The 13582-nt window shown below is 41.5% G+C and overlaps 4 protein-coding genes across 4 annotated transcripts; 2 read left to right on the top strand and 2 right to left on the bottom strand.

The window, feature by feature from the left end:
* Nucleotides 1-7426: 7426 nt before the first annotated feature.
* Nucleotides 7427-8437, bottom strand: C8R40DRAFT_1049641 (signal recognition particle receptor beta subunit-domain-containing protein; the record flags this gene model as incomplete). The annotated part of the gene is made up of 4 exons (XM_046224577.1): nucleotides 7427-7841; nucleotides 7895-8109; nucleotides 8181-8278; nucleotides 8332-8437. 4 exons carry the CDS (start codon nucleotides 8435-8437, stop codon nucleotides 7427-7429), a joined length of 834 nt encoding a protein of 277 aa, XP_046084697.1.
* Nucleotides 8438-8474: 37 nt separating this feature from the next.
* C8R40DRAFT_1112764 (uncharacterized protein) lies at nucleotides 8475-9804 on the top strand. Its single transcript, XM_046228426.1, has 3 exons — nucleotides 8475-9018; nucleotides 9068-9366; nucleotides 9419-9804. Exons 1-3 carry the CDS (start codon nucleotides 8500-8502, stop codon nucleotides 9573-9575), a joined length of 975 nt encoding a protein of 324 aa, XP_046084698.1. The 5' UTR covers nucleotides 8475-8499; the 3' UTR covers nucleotides 9576-9804.
* Nucleotides 9719-10433, top strand: C8R40DRAFT_372825 (uncharacterized protein). Its single transcript, XM_046234865.1, has 3 exons — nucleotides 9719-9878; nucleotides 9934-10075; nucleotides 10149-10433. The coding sequence occupies exons 1-3, from the start codon at nucleotides 9837-9839 to the stop codon at nucleotides 10307-10309; spliced, it is 345 nt and encodes a 114-aa protein (XP_046084699.1). The 5' UTR covers nucleotides 9719-9836; the 3' UTR covers nucleotides 10310-10433.
* Nucleotides 10434-11930: 1497 nt separating this feature from the next.
* On the bottom strand, nucleotides 11931-13502 carry C8R40DRAFT_1112771 (DUF887-domain-containing protein). The gene is made up of 8 exons (XM_046228427.1): nucleotides 13207-13502; nucleotides 12914-13057; nucleotides 12779-12843; nucleotides 12677-12711; nucleotides 12573-12619; nucleotides 12385-12517; nucleotides 12196-12305; nucleotides 11931-12140 (listed from the first exon to the last, which is right to left on the bottom strand). The coding sequence occupies exons 1-8, from the start codon at nucleotides 13431-13433 to the stop codon at nucleotides 12035-12037; spliced, it is 867 nt and encodes a 288-aa protein (XP_046084700.1). The 5' UTR covers nucleotides 13434-13502; the 3' UTR covers nucleotides 11931-12034.
* Between the last annotated feature and the right edge of the window lie 80 nt (nucleotides 13503-13582).

Raw genomic sequence — 13582 nt, forward strand, 5'->3', positions numbered from 1 at the left:
GCAAAAGCAGGAATCAAAGGAAGCTGCTTTCGAGTTGCTGAGTACAATTTCTCAGAATTTGGCAAATGAAATTTGAAACTTTGAGTGATTGGCTTCAGAATGACACGGTTTGGGTGCACTGGATCATTGCTCTTGTATCCAGGAAAATCTACAGTGGCTGACACTGCATAATACCTATCATCATGTATTTCATATGTTAATGAAACCAATGTACCTAGACTACCATTTGACAAACCTAGTTCAGTTGCAATATTTTCAGTTGCAAAGACTGGCATTCCTGGAATATATGGTACCTTACCCCCCAGATCCTGAGCATCTTTCACAGGAATTTTCCATGCAGCTTCAGCTGCAATACCTTTGATGACTTTTTTATTTTTGCCACGTCCACGTGTGTCAGTTGAATGACAAATATGGAATTCTTGACCTGTTACTCTGGCAAATGCTTTTGCTGACTCAAAATTGTGTGCATCTCTTGCTGCATTTGTATAAGTAATTAAAGGACATGCATTTTCAGGATTTGTTATCCATTGTGTGATGTCAATGAGGCTCTTTGTCTCATTAGAGCATGCTTCATTACTCAGCACATATTTATCCAGAATATCTTTATCTGCCTGGATACAAGTACCAGTGCGTAATCGGCTGAGAATGGCAATTAACACATTATCTCCTTTTTGACGCATTATTTCTGAGAGAACAACAACTTTATCTATTTGATGCCAAGCTTGTATTCCCTTAACTTCATACTGTGTTTTGTTATTCAATGCATTCAGACGTGTTGATTCATAGCATTTCACAAGTTCATGGTCAAACAAAGGTTTTGCTCTTGGTGGTGGTAGTTGAGCTGGATCACCACAGGTCACAATGTTTAGTTTTCCAAATGGATGCTCAGTTATGCCTTTTGCAATAGAACAATATTCAGAAAGAAGGCTAACATTCTCTGGACTCATGAAGTATATCTCATCCACTACCAATGTACGTATAGGGGCAAACTGCTTTTCTAACTGACTTCGTATTTTTTGTCCACCTGCAGTATCAGCCTTCATTGTTGATCGAGCAACCCGCAATGCAGCCTCTGAATGTATTGTGCAACCACCAATTTGACTTGCCACAACACCTGTAGGAGCTGTGAGCCGGAATTCATCCTTACAATTAATTCCTTCATGAAAATCAGACCATGCAGCAAAAATGCAGGACTTTCCAGTTCCACCTGGACCAGTAACTAGCATTCGCAAAGGATCTAAAGGCTTATCTATAAGTGACTGCTGCCCTACAGCATCAGCTAGTAATAAGAAAGCCAGAGTTTGCTTATCATTCAGTTTATATTTGTGAATCAGTGCAATTGCCAGCTGCTGGTAAAATTTGAGTTCATCCCATGCAGATGAATTTGGATGAAATTTCATAAAAAGCTCTTGAGCATGTTCAATCTCCCTGTTCAACTCAGTAGCAAAAGGAGAAGGTATATGACTAGTTGGTAAGCGATGATGTAGTTGGGAATTAGGTTTCCTAATAGCATCTTCCAAGCGCCTTTTAATAAGACACTCTTTTTCTCTCATGATATTATTGATTGAATTTTCAGCTGCTTCTTTGTCAAGCAAAGTGGCAACATGTGTACAGTTGAGATATGAGTTTTGCAGTTGCTTTTGTGAAGATGAATCAAACTCTCCCTTGTAAAATCCTCTCTGGGCTGTTGCTTCAATAATGTCAAGTGCTTCTTGTGATATATCATTGCAAGTATCTATTTCCTGTAATATATCATTATCAATTGTAACTGGTACTTGTGCTTGCATGGCATTCTCCCATTCAGGATCATATATATGACTTTCACCATCATCTTCTTCTGATGTTACTTTGTGGGAAAGCTCTGCAAATCTTTTCTGTCTTTGAGCAGAATAATCTAACTTAGCATCTTTGGATTCATACAGTAACTGCATATTGTTAATGATCTTGATATGACTTTTGAATAAGTCTGTATTCTTCCAAGTATTGAAGGCAGTATCCCAAGTCTCCTCAGGTGTCTTTAATGGACTTTGCTCATTGTGAGACCATGGTTTAAATAGTGCAAGCATAGCTATCATATATTTTTCATGATGTTCAATCTTGTCACTCCGGGGAATTGGATAGCCTTTGAGTACTGGAACCCGTGGATCGTCACCTATATTCATTTTTTTGAAGCAATGAGTTATGTACTGTGGGTGTCCTGATTGAAATCGTAGGTAGGTTTTGATTTGTTTCTTTGATTCAGGTAATTCCTCCTTTGAATAGCCACACATCAGATCCCAAGCACAAATGTTAGAAAGGATTTTAGGTCGGAAAAAAATATCATTAAATAGTGAATTGTGTGAATGATTCTTCAATGAAAATTTGCCACTTTGCACAGTCTTTTCAGTGAGAAACACAAATGAATCATCAAATTCCCTTTGTTGGAGATTTTGCTGTGATGTATGCAGGTCTTCATTACCAGAGTCATTGATTGTCATATCAGACTCATTATCATTGTTCCAATTTGCAATATCAAAAATATCAGATGCAATTTCTCGAAGCATTCCTGACCAATAAAATATTGGATACCTACAATTTGTATAACAGCTTGGTGTCCCAATTAATTTACTGGCAATTTGCTGACCACTGAGCTCACGTTTACCAATGAGTTTGTTAACAGTTTTAATAAGAAATTGACGGCTATGCTCATATGTATCTAAGTTCCCATCAATATCCATAGGGGGGTTTTCAGTGAGCAATTTGATAGCTGCACATAGAGCAGAAAAAACAAAGGCTGTATCCATAGTATTTTTGATAGTATAGTTTCCAAAATATTGAAACATGGCCATTGCCACTGATCCCGATCCAATTGGCTTTGCATCAGTATTGCAACGTTCAGCAACTGTTATAATTGGATTATGACCATTTACATTACCATTATTACATTTGAGAACAAGGTATCCATCTTCATCAAAGTGGGTTTTTTCTACAATATCCCGAGGAAGTTGAAAACGACAATCTTTATTATCATCTCGCAAGGATCTCAGCTTAATAGGCAAATGTTTAAAGCAAGTATCAGTATGCTCATGTATCATACCAGCATTTTCAAGTATATTCCGGAGATCTTGGTTAAAGGAATTCCAATATTCAGGAATCTGAGGATTCATTGGCTGGCTCATTACTGGTTGTCGTTTATACATTCCCTTTGCTTGGATATATTTTTGAGTCTGTGTAGGAATATTTTGAGAAAATACATCATCATACCAATCAGTAAGATATTGAGCCCATTTTGGATCAGACTTGCACTTGCACTTGATTTCATTGGGGGATAAGCCATGCTCTAGCCAGATAAGCAGATGAATGTGTAATGAACCACGGCCTTGTGCTTCCACTACACCATAGTATACTGCAACTTCACCAAATACACCCTTTCTGTTCTGACGTTTTGTTCCTAGTAGAATATGCAATAAATTTTTAACTGAGATATCAAAAAATTGGGCAGCAGCAATGGGATTCTGTGCAATGCAAGTTGAACGTTCAAGATTCTCAGTATGGGGCTTCAGGTTATGAAATATCTGGTTTAAATCAATATCACGTCCTGCAATAACAACTGAAAATAATTCCTCTCTCATGTTCTGAACTTCTGACATTGAGCCTGGAATATTTTCACCAATATAGTTGATATATTTCATGAGTTGCTTAGCAGCCTTCTCACCCTCAGTTTCTGGATGTACAAATGGATTTTTCTTTAACTTCTCTGAAAACTCAGTGATTGTGTTGTTGGATAGCTTGCAAAGTAACATTTCGACATGTGGAAACCAAGTTCGCTTTACAGCCAATTTTGCATTGAAAGAAGTTTGGCGACGTTGCAAAATATTTCCTATGACAAAAATAAATGATAAATGTGTTTGAAATCGAGAATTTGGTTTGCTCTGCAACAGATATGCAGTATGAGCCCGCATATCTATATGCCGGAATCCAACAGAACTGTTGGAGTGTATATCATTGTTTTCCATCATTCCAACACCATAAGGAAAAAGTGTTGGCCACAAATATGCATAAAGTTTTGGATTCTTATATGTGGATAAAGGAGTAGATCCAGATGGAAATTTGATGAAAGGTTTATTGCCCCTCTTGAGATGTTGTAGTGCACTAAGCTTGCGCATCTGATAAGTAGAATCAATATGGTCAGCATCTACAACTGTTGAAGACAGCATACCAGAGGATGAAACATTTTCATTAAATTGTTCAAAGTTTGCTTGTGCAGTATATGAGGAGCCTTCAGAATTGGAGGATATTCGGATAACACTCTTCAAAGGAATTGGAATGCCATTTTCTGGGTATTGGCTTGCATTGTTATACATTGTATCAAGATTGAGATCATAATACAATGGATTATTCATCTGAAGCCATTCAAGAGCCTCAATAATTCTTGATCTTCGAACAAGAAGAGGTGTTTGCATGAGAGTTTCAATTGTAATCTCTGCATCAGGAGACCCTACCAAAATAACACAAATTTCATCATGAATTTGTAATAATGGAGGAGGGAGGCAGGTTGCCAAAGGACCTGGATCTTGTGGAAAAATACATACATTTCCCCGAGAAGCATACTGTCCTGATGGGCCAAGCTCTAGTTTGAACATACATTTAGTAGCTCGAGCCCGTGCAATGCATTGTTCTTCAAGAAATGTTAGACCATTTAATGCATCTGGAAGATCACCAGTCCAAGTTCCATTTGCATAACTACGCAGTGGCAATTGGACAAAAGTACGCTGTGATTTATCACGTACTGAGGTATTGTCAGTAGATGTTTTGAATCTCACTTCACGTTTACATTGTATACAGAGCTGGTAGCAGCCATTACTAATTGTGTGCTGTTGAAAAGCTTTGATTTTAGCTTGTTTTGTCTTTGAACGAAGCTCCTGCACAGCTGTATTCAGTAAAGAAATATCCAAATCTGTGCAAAGAATGGAACAAATTTTGTCTACAGTCTCAAGAGTTCCACAAAATGAACATTCAACCTTTTTGATAGAGGTATTACAGCCAGCATCATATGATTCTTGCAAAATGGCCAATTTTTCATCCAAAGTTAAAATTTCAGGCCAGATTTCACTGTCAATAACAGGATCTGAATTTGTACTATTGAGAACTGGAGTTGGACTATGAGCAACTTTCTTCCTTTTGTGTGAAGAGGAGATGTGCTCAGATTTACGTTTATTGGAAGATTTCTGATTATAGTTTCGAAGTCCAAGGGCCTTGGCACACTCCAAAAATTCAAACTGAGAAATGCTAGGAACACTAAAAAACTTGACAATCTCTATCTGGGCATGATAGATCAGACAATAATTAGAACATTGATGTTGAGCATAGTCAGTTAGCAAATCACTTTTATTTTTATGTTGATTGTAAGTATTGCGTGTACTCAAATTTAGGTGTAAAGATGCCATTTTGCGCAGATCATTACAAAGAATTGAGGATGACTGAATCAGGGCATGGAAAACCAACTGTTTTTGAGCAACAGTAAGACATGCAAAATTAGATGCATTGTATGAAGAGGAAGCTGAATGTGACAAAGATATAGATGGCAACACAGAAGCATTTAGAGTATTATCATTATCATTAACAGGTTCATTGATCCCGACAACGGGTGATGCAATCCCATTGAAGGGCATTGCTTGATATGCTGAGGAAGCAGTAAAAGGATTTGACTTAGACATATGAGGTGGGGGGAAAGAATGGGGGGAAAGAAAACAACGCAACAGCTTTATTTATATTGAAATACATGAGTCAATTTGACTGAATGTAACTTACAATCAATTTAGTCAATGTGACTCCATTTCGGATCTAATGTCAAGATCCGAGCATCTGCACTGACTTCATTATACATAATACCACATGACCCGTGGGAAATGGACAAGTCCAACTTCCCCTACACTGCTGCACCAAACTTTGAGCAATTCGTCAGAATCAAGTTTTCAAAATCTATAAGAGTGCAAATCTTGAGAATATTGCCAAAAATTATATACTATCCTTGATTCTTGAGAAATTATTGAGAGACATCATGACAAAACCCAAAACTCTTAGGAATATTGACTAGCCACTCTCATGAAATGTCCCAAGTCGCATTTCTTGTCAGCTGACGGTGATTACACAACCTTGCGCTGGCAGTTTTGTGCTGGTCTTCCTTCCTTCCCAACTTCCACCAGCTTGACTTTGAGCGAACGTGCACACTTTCAGTCCTCAACATCTTTCAAGCTCTTGATGACAACATGCTGCAACAGGCCTTGATCACACACACACAAGTGGTGCCAATATTTTCTGATTCACCAACAAGTGACTTGGACTCAATGTCGTCAAATTCAAAGCTGCCTCAACCTTTGCCCCCGAGCCTCAAACTTCAAGAGTCAATATTCAACTCAGTTCAAGAGTCAAGATCTTGCCCATTAAGATTTGTAATAATTTGACTATACTCCTAATAACACTATGTAGTAAACATGGCATGTAGTACTGTAGGTACATTTTACGAGCAAAATTTTCCGAAAATAAAAGTGGTCTGATAATTCTGATATCATTATTATACCGGGTTCCGGGATTCCGTGACATGCGCGCGCGAGGTATATTCAAAAATTAGAAGATATTCTTAAGAGTCTCTTCATGATTCTTGAGAATTGTTACTTTTGAGAATTTCTACACGTTTGGGCGCTCCTCTATCTCAGGAATTTCTTAAGAATTTATTCAAAATTCTTGAGAGGGCGCATCCATAAGAAAATCGTCGAATTCTGTCCAGCAGTGTAGCATCCCCCCTACGAATCATACAATACATTTTTGTAAGGAGCCTTACCTAAAGGTTCGGCAAACAGGGTCAAGGTGTTCGGATGTTAAATATCAGCATACCTTGACTGTTCAATGAAAAAGGTGCTGATTTAGACTGCTCAAATTGTAAACGCATTGATTTTCATAGAGGACTTACAAGCTCTTACAAGAGTAAATTGGTAAATTATGTGATCTTTACCAACGTCCGGACAAGAATATTTCAAATAATATGGCATTGAGACATTGTTGCGAAGTCCTTGCATGCTACTGTAGTGAAGCTATGGAAGGTCACTTAGCTCTTAGACTCGAAGCTTCGGATGTGACACTTTGAAAACTGGCGCTCGAAGGTGTGCGATTCCGCACATCGTCTCAGCAGCAGTGACTATTTCAAGTCTAGTCACTACGATGATGAGAATAGATATTTCATTCTTCAAGAGTGCAATTGTTTAAGAGAGCAGGCTCGCTCAGTATTGCCATACTGAGCCAAAGAGTTTTGCTTGAGTGTCCGAAACGATAGAGGTTGGCCAGGGTTGGCCAACGGGAATAATATCAAATACGATTCCAATCAGCGGATAGATCTGTTGCAGTGCAGTGAACAGGACACACGATTAAGAAGGATGTATACATGAAGTTTCTACATATTCTCTTCAATCCAATCCAATAAAGGCGCAATACTTCCCTTGACAGACTTTTCATCTGACCGTGAACTCTGGACGGAAGTCCCAAGAAAAACCACCTCTCCACCTTCCCAATTCTCAAATTTGAATGTTCCCCCAGGTCCACGACAGTCCAACCCACCCATATTTGACTTTTCGTTATTATTCTCATCGCCAAGGGCTTCCACACCCATCCCGCCAGACTGTGACAATTTTCTCCTTTCCAACTCACGCTCGAGGATGGTCTGGACACGCGTAACGGCGAGTGCTGATGTATCAGCAGATAAAGAGGAAGTTTTGATGAGGTCACATTTGTGCGCAAGGATGAGGAGGGTAGGAAGAGGTTGTGATGGCGGTATTGCCATGATTGCGTCGAGTACTGTATGTAGATGTCTAATGACGAATGAATGAAAATTGGAGCGGAATGACAAGGTATATATACGCACTCCGCAACGACCGCGGTGTTACGAGACGCTGTATTTGCATCTACGACAAAAGCCAGGGCTTTAGCGGAAGATAGGAAATCCTTGAATTGATCTCGAAGCCTAGGATGACCGGGGACGTCGACGATTTGGATGGGATCTCTTTTCCCCGGTAAATCAAGGAAAGATGAGCTGGCTTGCATTGAAGAAATTGTTGGAACTGCGTGACCATATACCAGCTAGACAGGACCCGCAGTAAATCTGCTGCTCGAGCACTCGAGAGCCCTGAATTGTTATTATTATCACTTACAGAAGAGAATATAGCTGTTTTTCCTGAATTTGAAGGCCCTATGAGCACCACAAGGTCGCGCTTGGCTCGGCTTTTCCTTCGGGAAACGAAAATGAAGACTGGATTTCATTTGTGAGGCGCTACCAGGTATGAACCTTGAAGAGAGACATACTGGCGATTGAAATTATTGCAACGAATAATGAAGCGAGAATGAGGGTTTGTGAGGACATTGACACTGGCAGCTTTGGCTCTGAGATTGGTGTAGGATCAGAGTCCATGGTGGTTCTGAGTAAAGGACGGAATTGCCGAAGTGTCAACAAAATCCATTTCCCTTTCTTGCATGCAAGTTCCCGGTCCTCTCAAATCTCTCTTTTCCTATTTTCCTCTCTATTCTTATCCTCCTCTCAATGCAAAAGGAAACCAAGTCTTAGAATGTCCTACGATATGGGTTCATCCATCAAAGCACCACACATCTGCGGACGCAGTACTCAGCTCAGACGTCGAATGCCTCAAATGGCAAGCCTACCTCGCGCTTAGAGGCCTCAGCAATATCCGAGTTCGTTTCGACGTCGACGCACAAGGAGCTATCGATGGTCGGTTGCCAAACCTACACGTTCCCTTCGACGCGTCTACGACGTATTCGTGGACAGCAGAGAGTAACAAGAAGAAGGCTATCTCAACTGGACCGATAGATGACAGTACTGAGCTACTTTCGGCTCCGCATATTGTTGAATGGGTCGACGTGAAGCTTGCGCATAGCGCGATGGACGATTCATGGGAGGGTTACAGGGACGAAGCAACTAAAGATGAGAGCAGGGCTTGGGTTTCTTTGCTTGAAGGGAATGTTCATGCAGCGTTGGTATGGAATGTATCTTCTACCTCAATACCATCTCTAAATTCCTTGGAAGATCTTATCCCAGCCCACCCAATCCTTCCTTGAATCTCTACTAGCACCTCCAGCTCCCCCTCCCGCCAGTCCCAGTCTCGATTCAATCCTCGTTCCTCCGCCTCCTCCATTAACTGGCCTTTTCTCTTTCATTCCTTCGTACTCTCTTACGCTCTTTAGTCCCTTCGGAAGTACTTCGAATACTACTGGTAGCGTTAGGATCTCTCCCGCAACTAGAAAAGCGGTTTTTGAAAAGTATGCGGATGCTATCAAGGCGTTGTCGGAAAAGCTGGGGACAGATAAATGGTTTTTGGGATCAGAGTGAGCGGTATTGCCCTCTCTGAGGTCTCAACCATATTAATGCATGGCCTAGGCACCCTACTCCTCTAGATGCACTCATCTTTGCGTATCTATATTGTATACTTCAGTCCTCGGAACTTGTTCGTACAGAAGTCACCAGAAGGGTGAACCTTGTAGCTTGGGAATGGCGCGTACGTGGTACAGTCAAAGCAGCGTTCAAAAGGGCATGAAAAGGACTTTCTATAGATATATTAGTATACAAACAAGAGTTGCTAATGGTGTCAACAAACTCTACAGTATGCAGTCTCAGATACTATTCGCAGGCCTTTGCTCTTTCCTCGCATATAATTTCCTACCTTACGAAGCTTGGCGGTCTACTGAAGAATTCGGCGAGTTCTTTCAGTGGGCACTGGTTTTCTTCAATCTGTACGAAATGCATTAATATTCTGGCAAGCAGATACAAAATTGAACTCCCTTGACTGGAAAGTCTTATGGGAAGGACATACACCGCAGCCAATCCGAGGCATAGATCAGTAAATGGCAGACATGCTCATCATTTAACTGCTCATGCCATAGCTCATATAACAGGTCTCACAGTATCCACAACAGAAAATGCAAGCGTCTTCCATCCCATCAAACCTTTCTCAAGAAATCGTACACACGGCTTTCGGGGAGTGTACTGTACCTACAAGTAACACGAAAACATCAATAACAGACAATCGATCCACATGTAGTGTATCCGACAACGTATCTTCCTTAAACTTTCGACTGTTCCTGACCATCCTCAAATTCTGTGTCAACAGTGGTCATGACATCCTGTAGTTCTCAATGGTCGCTTTCACGCGCCATTACCACAGAATGTCTCAAAGCCCTTCAAGCAGCGCGAACACGACCTAGCGAGCGACCACCAATGCCAATCTGCGATTGCCTGGCCCTTGCTAATGCACTGTGTTGCAATACTTGATTCCCGGACAGCGTTTTAATTCCCGTCCCTCAGAGTGGTTCATCCAAGAGAAAACGGTCGCTAGATCTGGAAGTCGAAGTCGGCTTCTAATTTTAGGCGCACCAATGACTCCGAATGTAGAAACCAAAAATCAGAGTAACTATGCCACAGTATGGTGTCGAATAAGATTTCGGGGACGTATAAACAGTGAGTAGAATCTTGTTGGTAAGAGTATTTGCAAGAGTCAAGGACATGATTGTTGTACAGGTCAGGTATATATATCATGGTAAACACGATTCAAAAAATATCCTAAACCCTGCGCGTAAACATTCTGATCACTGATAATATAGCCATATATCTGAATGCGCTCATGCCTGATCATACATATAGTACCAGCGCGGGGATATGTCAAGTCCAATTGCCTTTTGGTACTGCTCGATAATTTCTGGTGTAAGCTGTTTGGGTCCAGGACGCCTCGGGGTACCCAGTTGTCCCAAATAATGCGTAAAGTTATCAAATAGTGACACAACTTGTCCAATGTGGCCTTCACTGGTAGCGTAAACATGGGCCATTCTTGGAGTTGCCCAAGGTAGTTCCTTGGCCTTGGCCATGAAATGTGCTGTAGCGACATCCTTATACGTAGCGCGCGCACAATAGTCTTCAGGAGGTCCGTCATCCGGAAACAGTTTTTCGTAATTCAGCTTTCCAACAGACTGCATGTGGTCATTAGGAATTAAGAATCCGAAACACATTCTAGGTCCCATTGCGAGACCTAAGGCAAAAGACAGTTAGCGAGCTGAGCATTATATTGTGACAAGATTCATACTGATAGTTGCAAGTGGTCGAAGTTAGCGAGAGAAGTACACGTGTCTGCAACATATTCGTGGACAGCAGAGAGAAACAAGAAAAAGACTACTTCGACTGGACCGATAGATGACAGCACTGAGCTACCTTCAGCTCCGCATATTGTTGAATGGGTCGATGTGAAGCTTGCGCATAGCGCGTTGGACAATTCATGGGAGGGTTACAGGGACGAAGCGACTAAAGATGAGAGCAGGGCTCGGGTTTCTTTGCTTGAAGGGAATGTTCATGCAGCATTGGTATGGAATGGATCTATTACCTCGATATCATCTCAGAATTCCTTGGAAGATACTTTCCAGCCCACCCAATCCTTCCTTGAATCCCTACTAGCACCTTCAGCACCTCCCTTCCGCCAGTCCCAGTCTCAATTCAATCCTCGTTCCTCCGCCTCCTCCGTAAACTAGCTTTTTCTCTTTCATTCCTTCGTACTCTCTTACGCTCTTTAGTCCCTCCGGAAGTACTTCGAATACTACTGGTAGCGCTAGGATCTCTCACGCAACTAGAAAAGCGGTTTTTGAAAAGTATGCAGATGCTATCAGGGCATTGTCGGAAAAGCTGGGGACAGATAAATGGTTTTTGGGATCAGAGTGAGCGGTATTGCCCTCTCTGAGGTCTCAACCATATTAATGCATGGCCTAGGCACCCTACTCCTCTAGATGCACTCATCTTTGCGTATCTATATTGTATACTTCAGTCCTCGGAACTTGTCCGTACCGAAGTCACCAGAAGGGTGAACCTTGTAGCTTGGGAATGGCGCGTACGTGGTACAGTCAAAGCAGCGTTCAAAAGGGCATGAAAAGGACTTTCTATAGATATAACATTAGTATACAAACAACAGTCATAGCTAATGAAGCCAGAAATAAACTCTATCTCAGACACCAGCTTTTATTCTTTCTTTGCATCTAGTTTCCTGTTGACTTGGGTAGCCTTGCGGTCTACTGACGAATTCGGCGAGAATCGCTTCTGCAGAGCGCTGATCATTTTCATAAACCTATCATGGTGATGAGATTCTATGTTAAAGGGATTCAAGTTGTCATACCACCCACCAGTATACATTCAGACCTTGTAAAACAATGTTTCCCACACCGTATATGAGTAGATATACCGGAGAGACCTTGTCCCGCACGTCATACAAGGTGAAGAAAAAGTTGTAAGACTGAAAAAGGGCAAACAGAGCACAAGTCAGAGAAGAATATACCAGCGAAAATACAGACCAAAACAAGAGAAACACTGACGACGTAAGCTCCATAGACAAGACGCATTCCAAAGAACGTTACTAGAAGAAGGATTCCATTGATTAGCTGGAAAGTACTTCCAGTGCGGTCGGTTTTATCCAGGAACCAATGGATGTTCAAGAAGATAGTGCTGCTGTAGATAGAAGTAGAATTAGAACATGACTAAGATTTCGAATACAAACACGTACGATTCCCAAAGTAAACATCTTGCAGCATAGTAGGACAGGAAAGGTTTCTATGAAAAGGACCAATTTTAATAATGGTGGGTCGAAACTTCAAGTGATAGACTTACGAACGATAGTAGATAAATAAGGGAGCATGCCAATCCTGTCCGTACCAAAACATGACTTGTCAGCGCAGCGACGAGAAGCTCAACTACACACATAGCACGTACCGTGTACAATGAACCCAAAGTCGGTATAGTTTATAATAGCATCTATGGTATCCCAAACGAAGTAACTGCAATATTTAATGGTTCAACGTTCAATAGGGGTCTTTAATCAATGTGAACAATTTTGAGGACACTCACGCGCTAGCAATTGCTTGCAACAAGCCAGATTTGTCATCATCCCATCCAGAGACTCTGTCTTTGTCCAATGCCGGAGAGTTCAAGGCGCGCAGAGATAGTGGTACGATTATTAAAGCATGAACTTGCGAAACGACATGAATTGACCTGTGGAAGAACGTTGGAGGTGATTAGGATCTCAGTTGAGACCAGACAGCTAGACTGTTGTGATAGTTGCGCAGAACGTAGCCCGGTTAAACCGTAACTGAATGATGAAGGCCTGGTAAAGTTCGCATTCTGCAACTTCATATACTCACCAGTTGTTCCTCGCCCGTCTATTCATCTTGCGAAAACTGCACGACAGCCATGTACTCATAAGTGGTGCGAACGCTTGGTGTATCGCGAGGAAGAAGAATAACGAGGATAAGAAGGTGTGTAGATGTTCGGGAAACCGTGTCAGACCGAGGTCAAGCGCAAAATTGGACAGCCATTTCATGGTGCTTTCCGTCATGACCTCCAGGTCTGAGAAAGCTGAAGAGTCCATAGCGTAGGATGATTAAGCGCTCTCCAGAAGCTGAGTATCGTGAGCGACGTGTTGCGGGCACGATAGCAAAGTAAATGATTTTCCAAATTTCGGTTCATTTCGGGCCGGGATCGGCATATCGTGCCTGCCGGTTTTGAAAAACACATCCT

Source organism: Lentinula edodes (assembly GCF_021015755.1).
Source record: "Lentinula edodes strain Le(Bin) 0899 ss11 chromosome Unknown C8R40scaffold_25, whole genome shotgun sequence".
NCBI classification, from domain to species: domain Eukaryota; kingdom Fungi; phylum Basidiomycota; class Agaricomycetes; order Agaricales; family Omphalotaceae; genus Lentinula; species Lentinula edodes.

Excerpts from the sequence above, each read along its gene's own strand:
- C8R40DRAFT_1112764 (XM_046228426.1), top strand. The coding sequence starts at position 8,500 with ATGCAAGTTCCCGGTCCTCTCAAATCTCTCTTTTCCTATTTTCCTCTC. Across the intron at positions 9,019-9,067 it reads GGAATGTTCATGCAGCGTTG|ATCTTATCCCAGCCCACCCA; the intron begins GTATGGAATGTA and ends ATTCCTTGGAAG. Across the intron at positions 9,367-9,418 it reads AAATGGTTTTTGGGATCAGA|GCACCCTACTCCTCTAGATG; the intron begins GTGAGCGGTATT and ends TGCATGGCCTAG.
- C8R40DRAFT_372825 (XM_046234865.1), top strand. The coding sequence starts at position 9,837 with ATGGGAAGGACATACACCGCAGCCAATCCGAGGCATAGATCA. Across the intron at positions 9,879-9,933 it reads CCAATCCGAGGCATAGATCA|GTCTCACAGTATCCACAACA; the intron begins GTAAATGGCAGA and ends CTCATATAACAG. Across the intron at positions 10,076-10,148 it reads AACAGACAATCGATCCACAT|TGGTCATGACATCCTGTAGT; the intron begins GTAGTGTATCCG and ends CTGTGTCAACAG.
- C8R40DRAFT_1112771 (XM_046228427.1), bottom strand. The coding sequence starts at position 13,433 with ATGGACTCTTCAGCTTTCTCAGACCTGGAGGTCATGACGGAAAGCACC. Across the intron at positions 12,844-12,913 it reads TTGCAAGCAATTGCTAGCGC|TTACTTCGTTTGGGATACCA; the intron begins GTGAGTGTCCTC and ends TAAATATTGCAG. Across the intron at positions 12,141-12,195 it reads CAAGGTCTGAATGTATACTG|GTTTATGAAAATGATCAGCG; the intron begins GTGGGTGGTATG and ends TCACCATGATAG.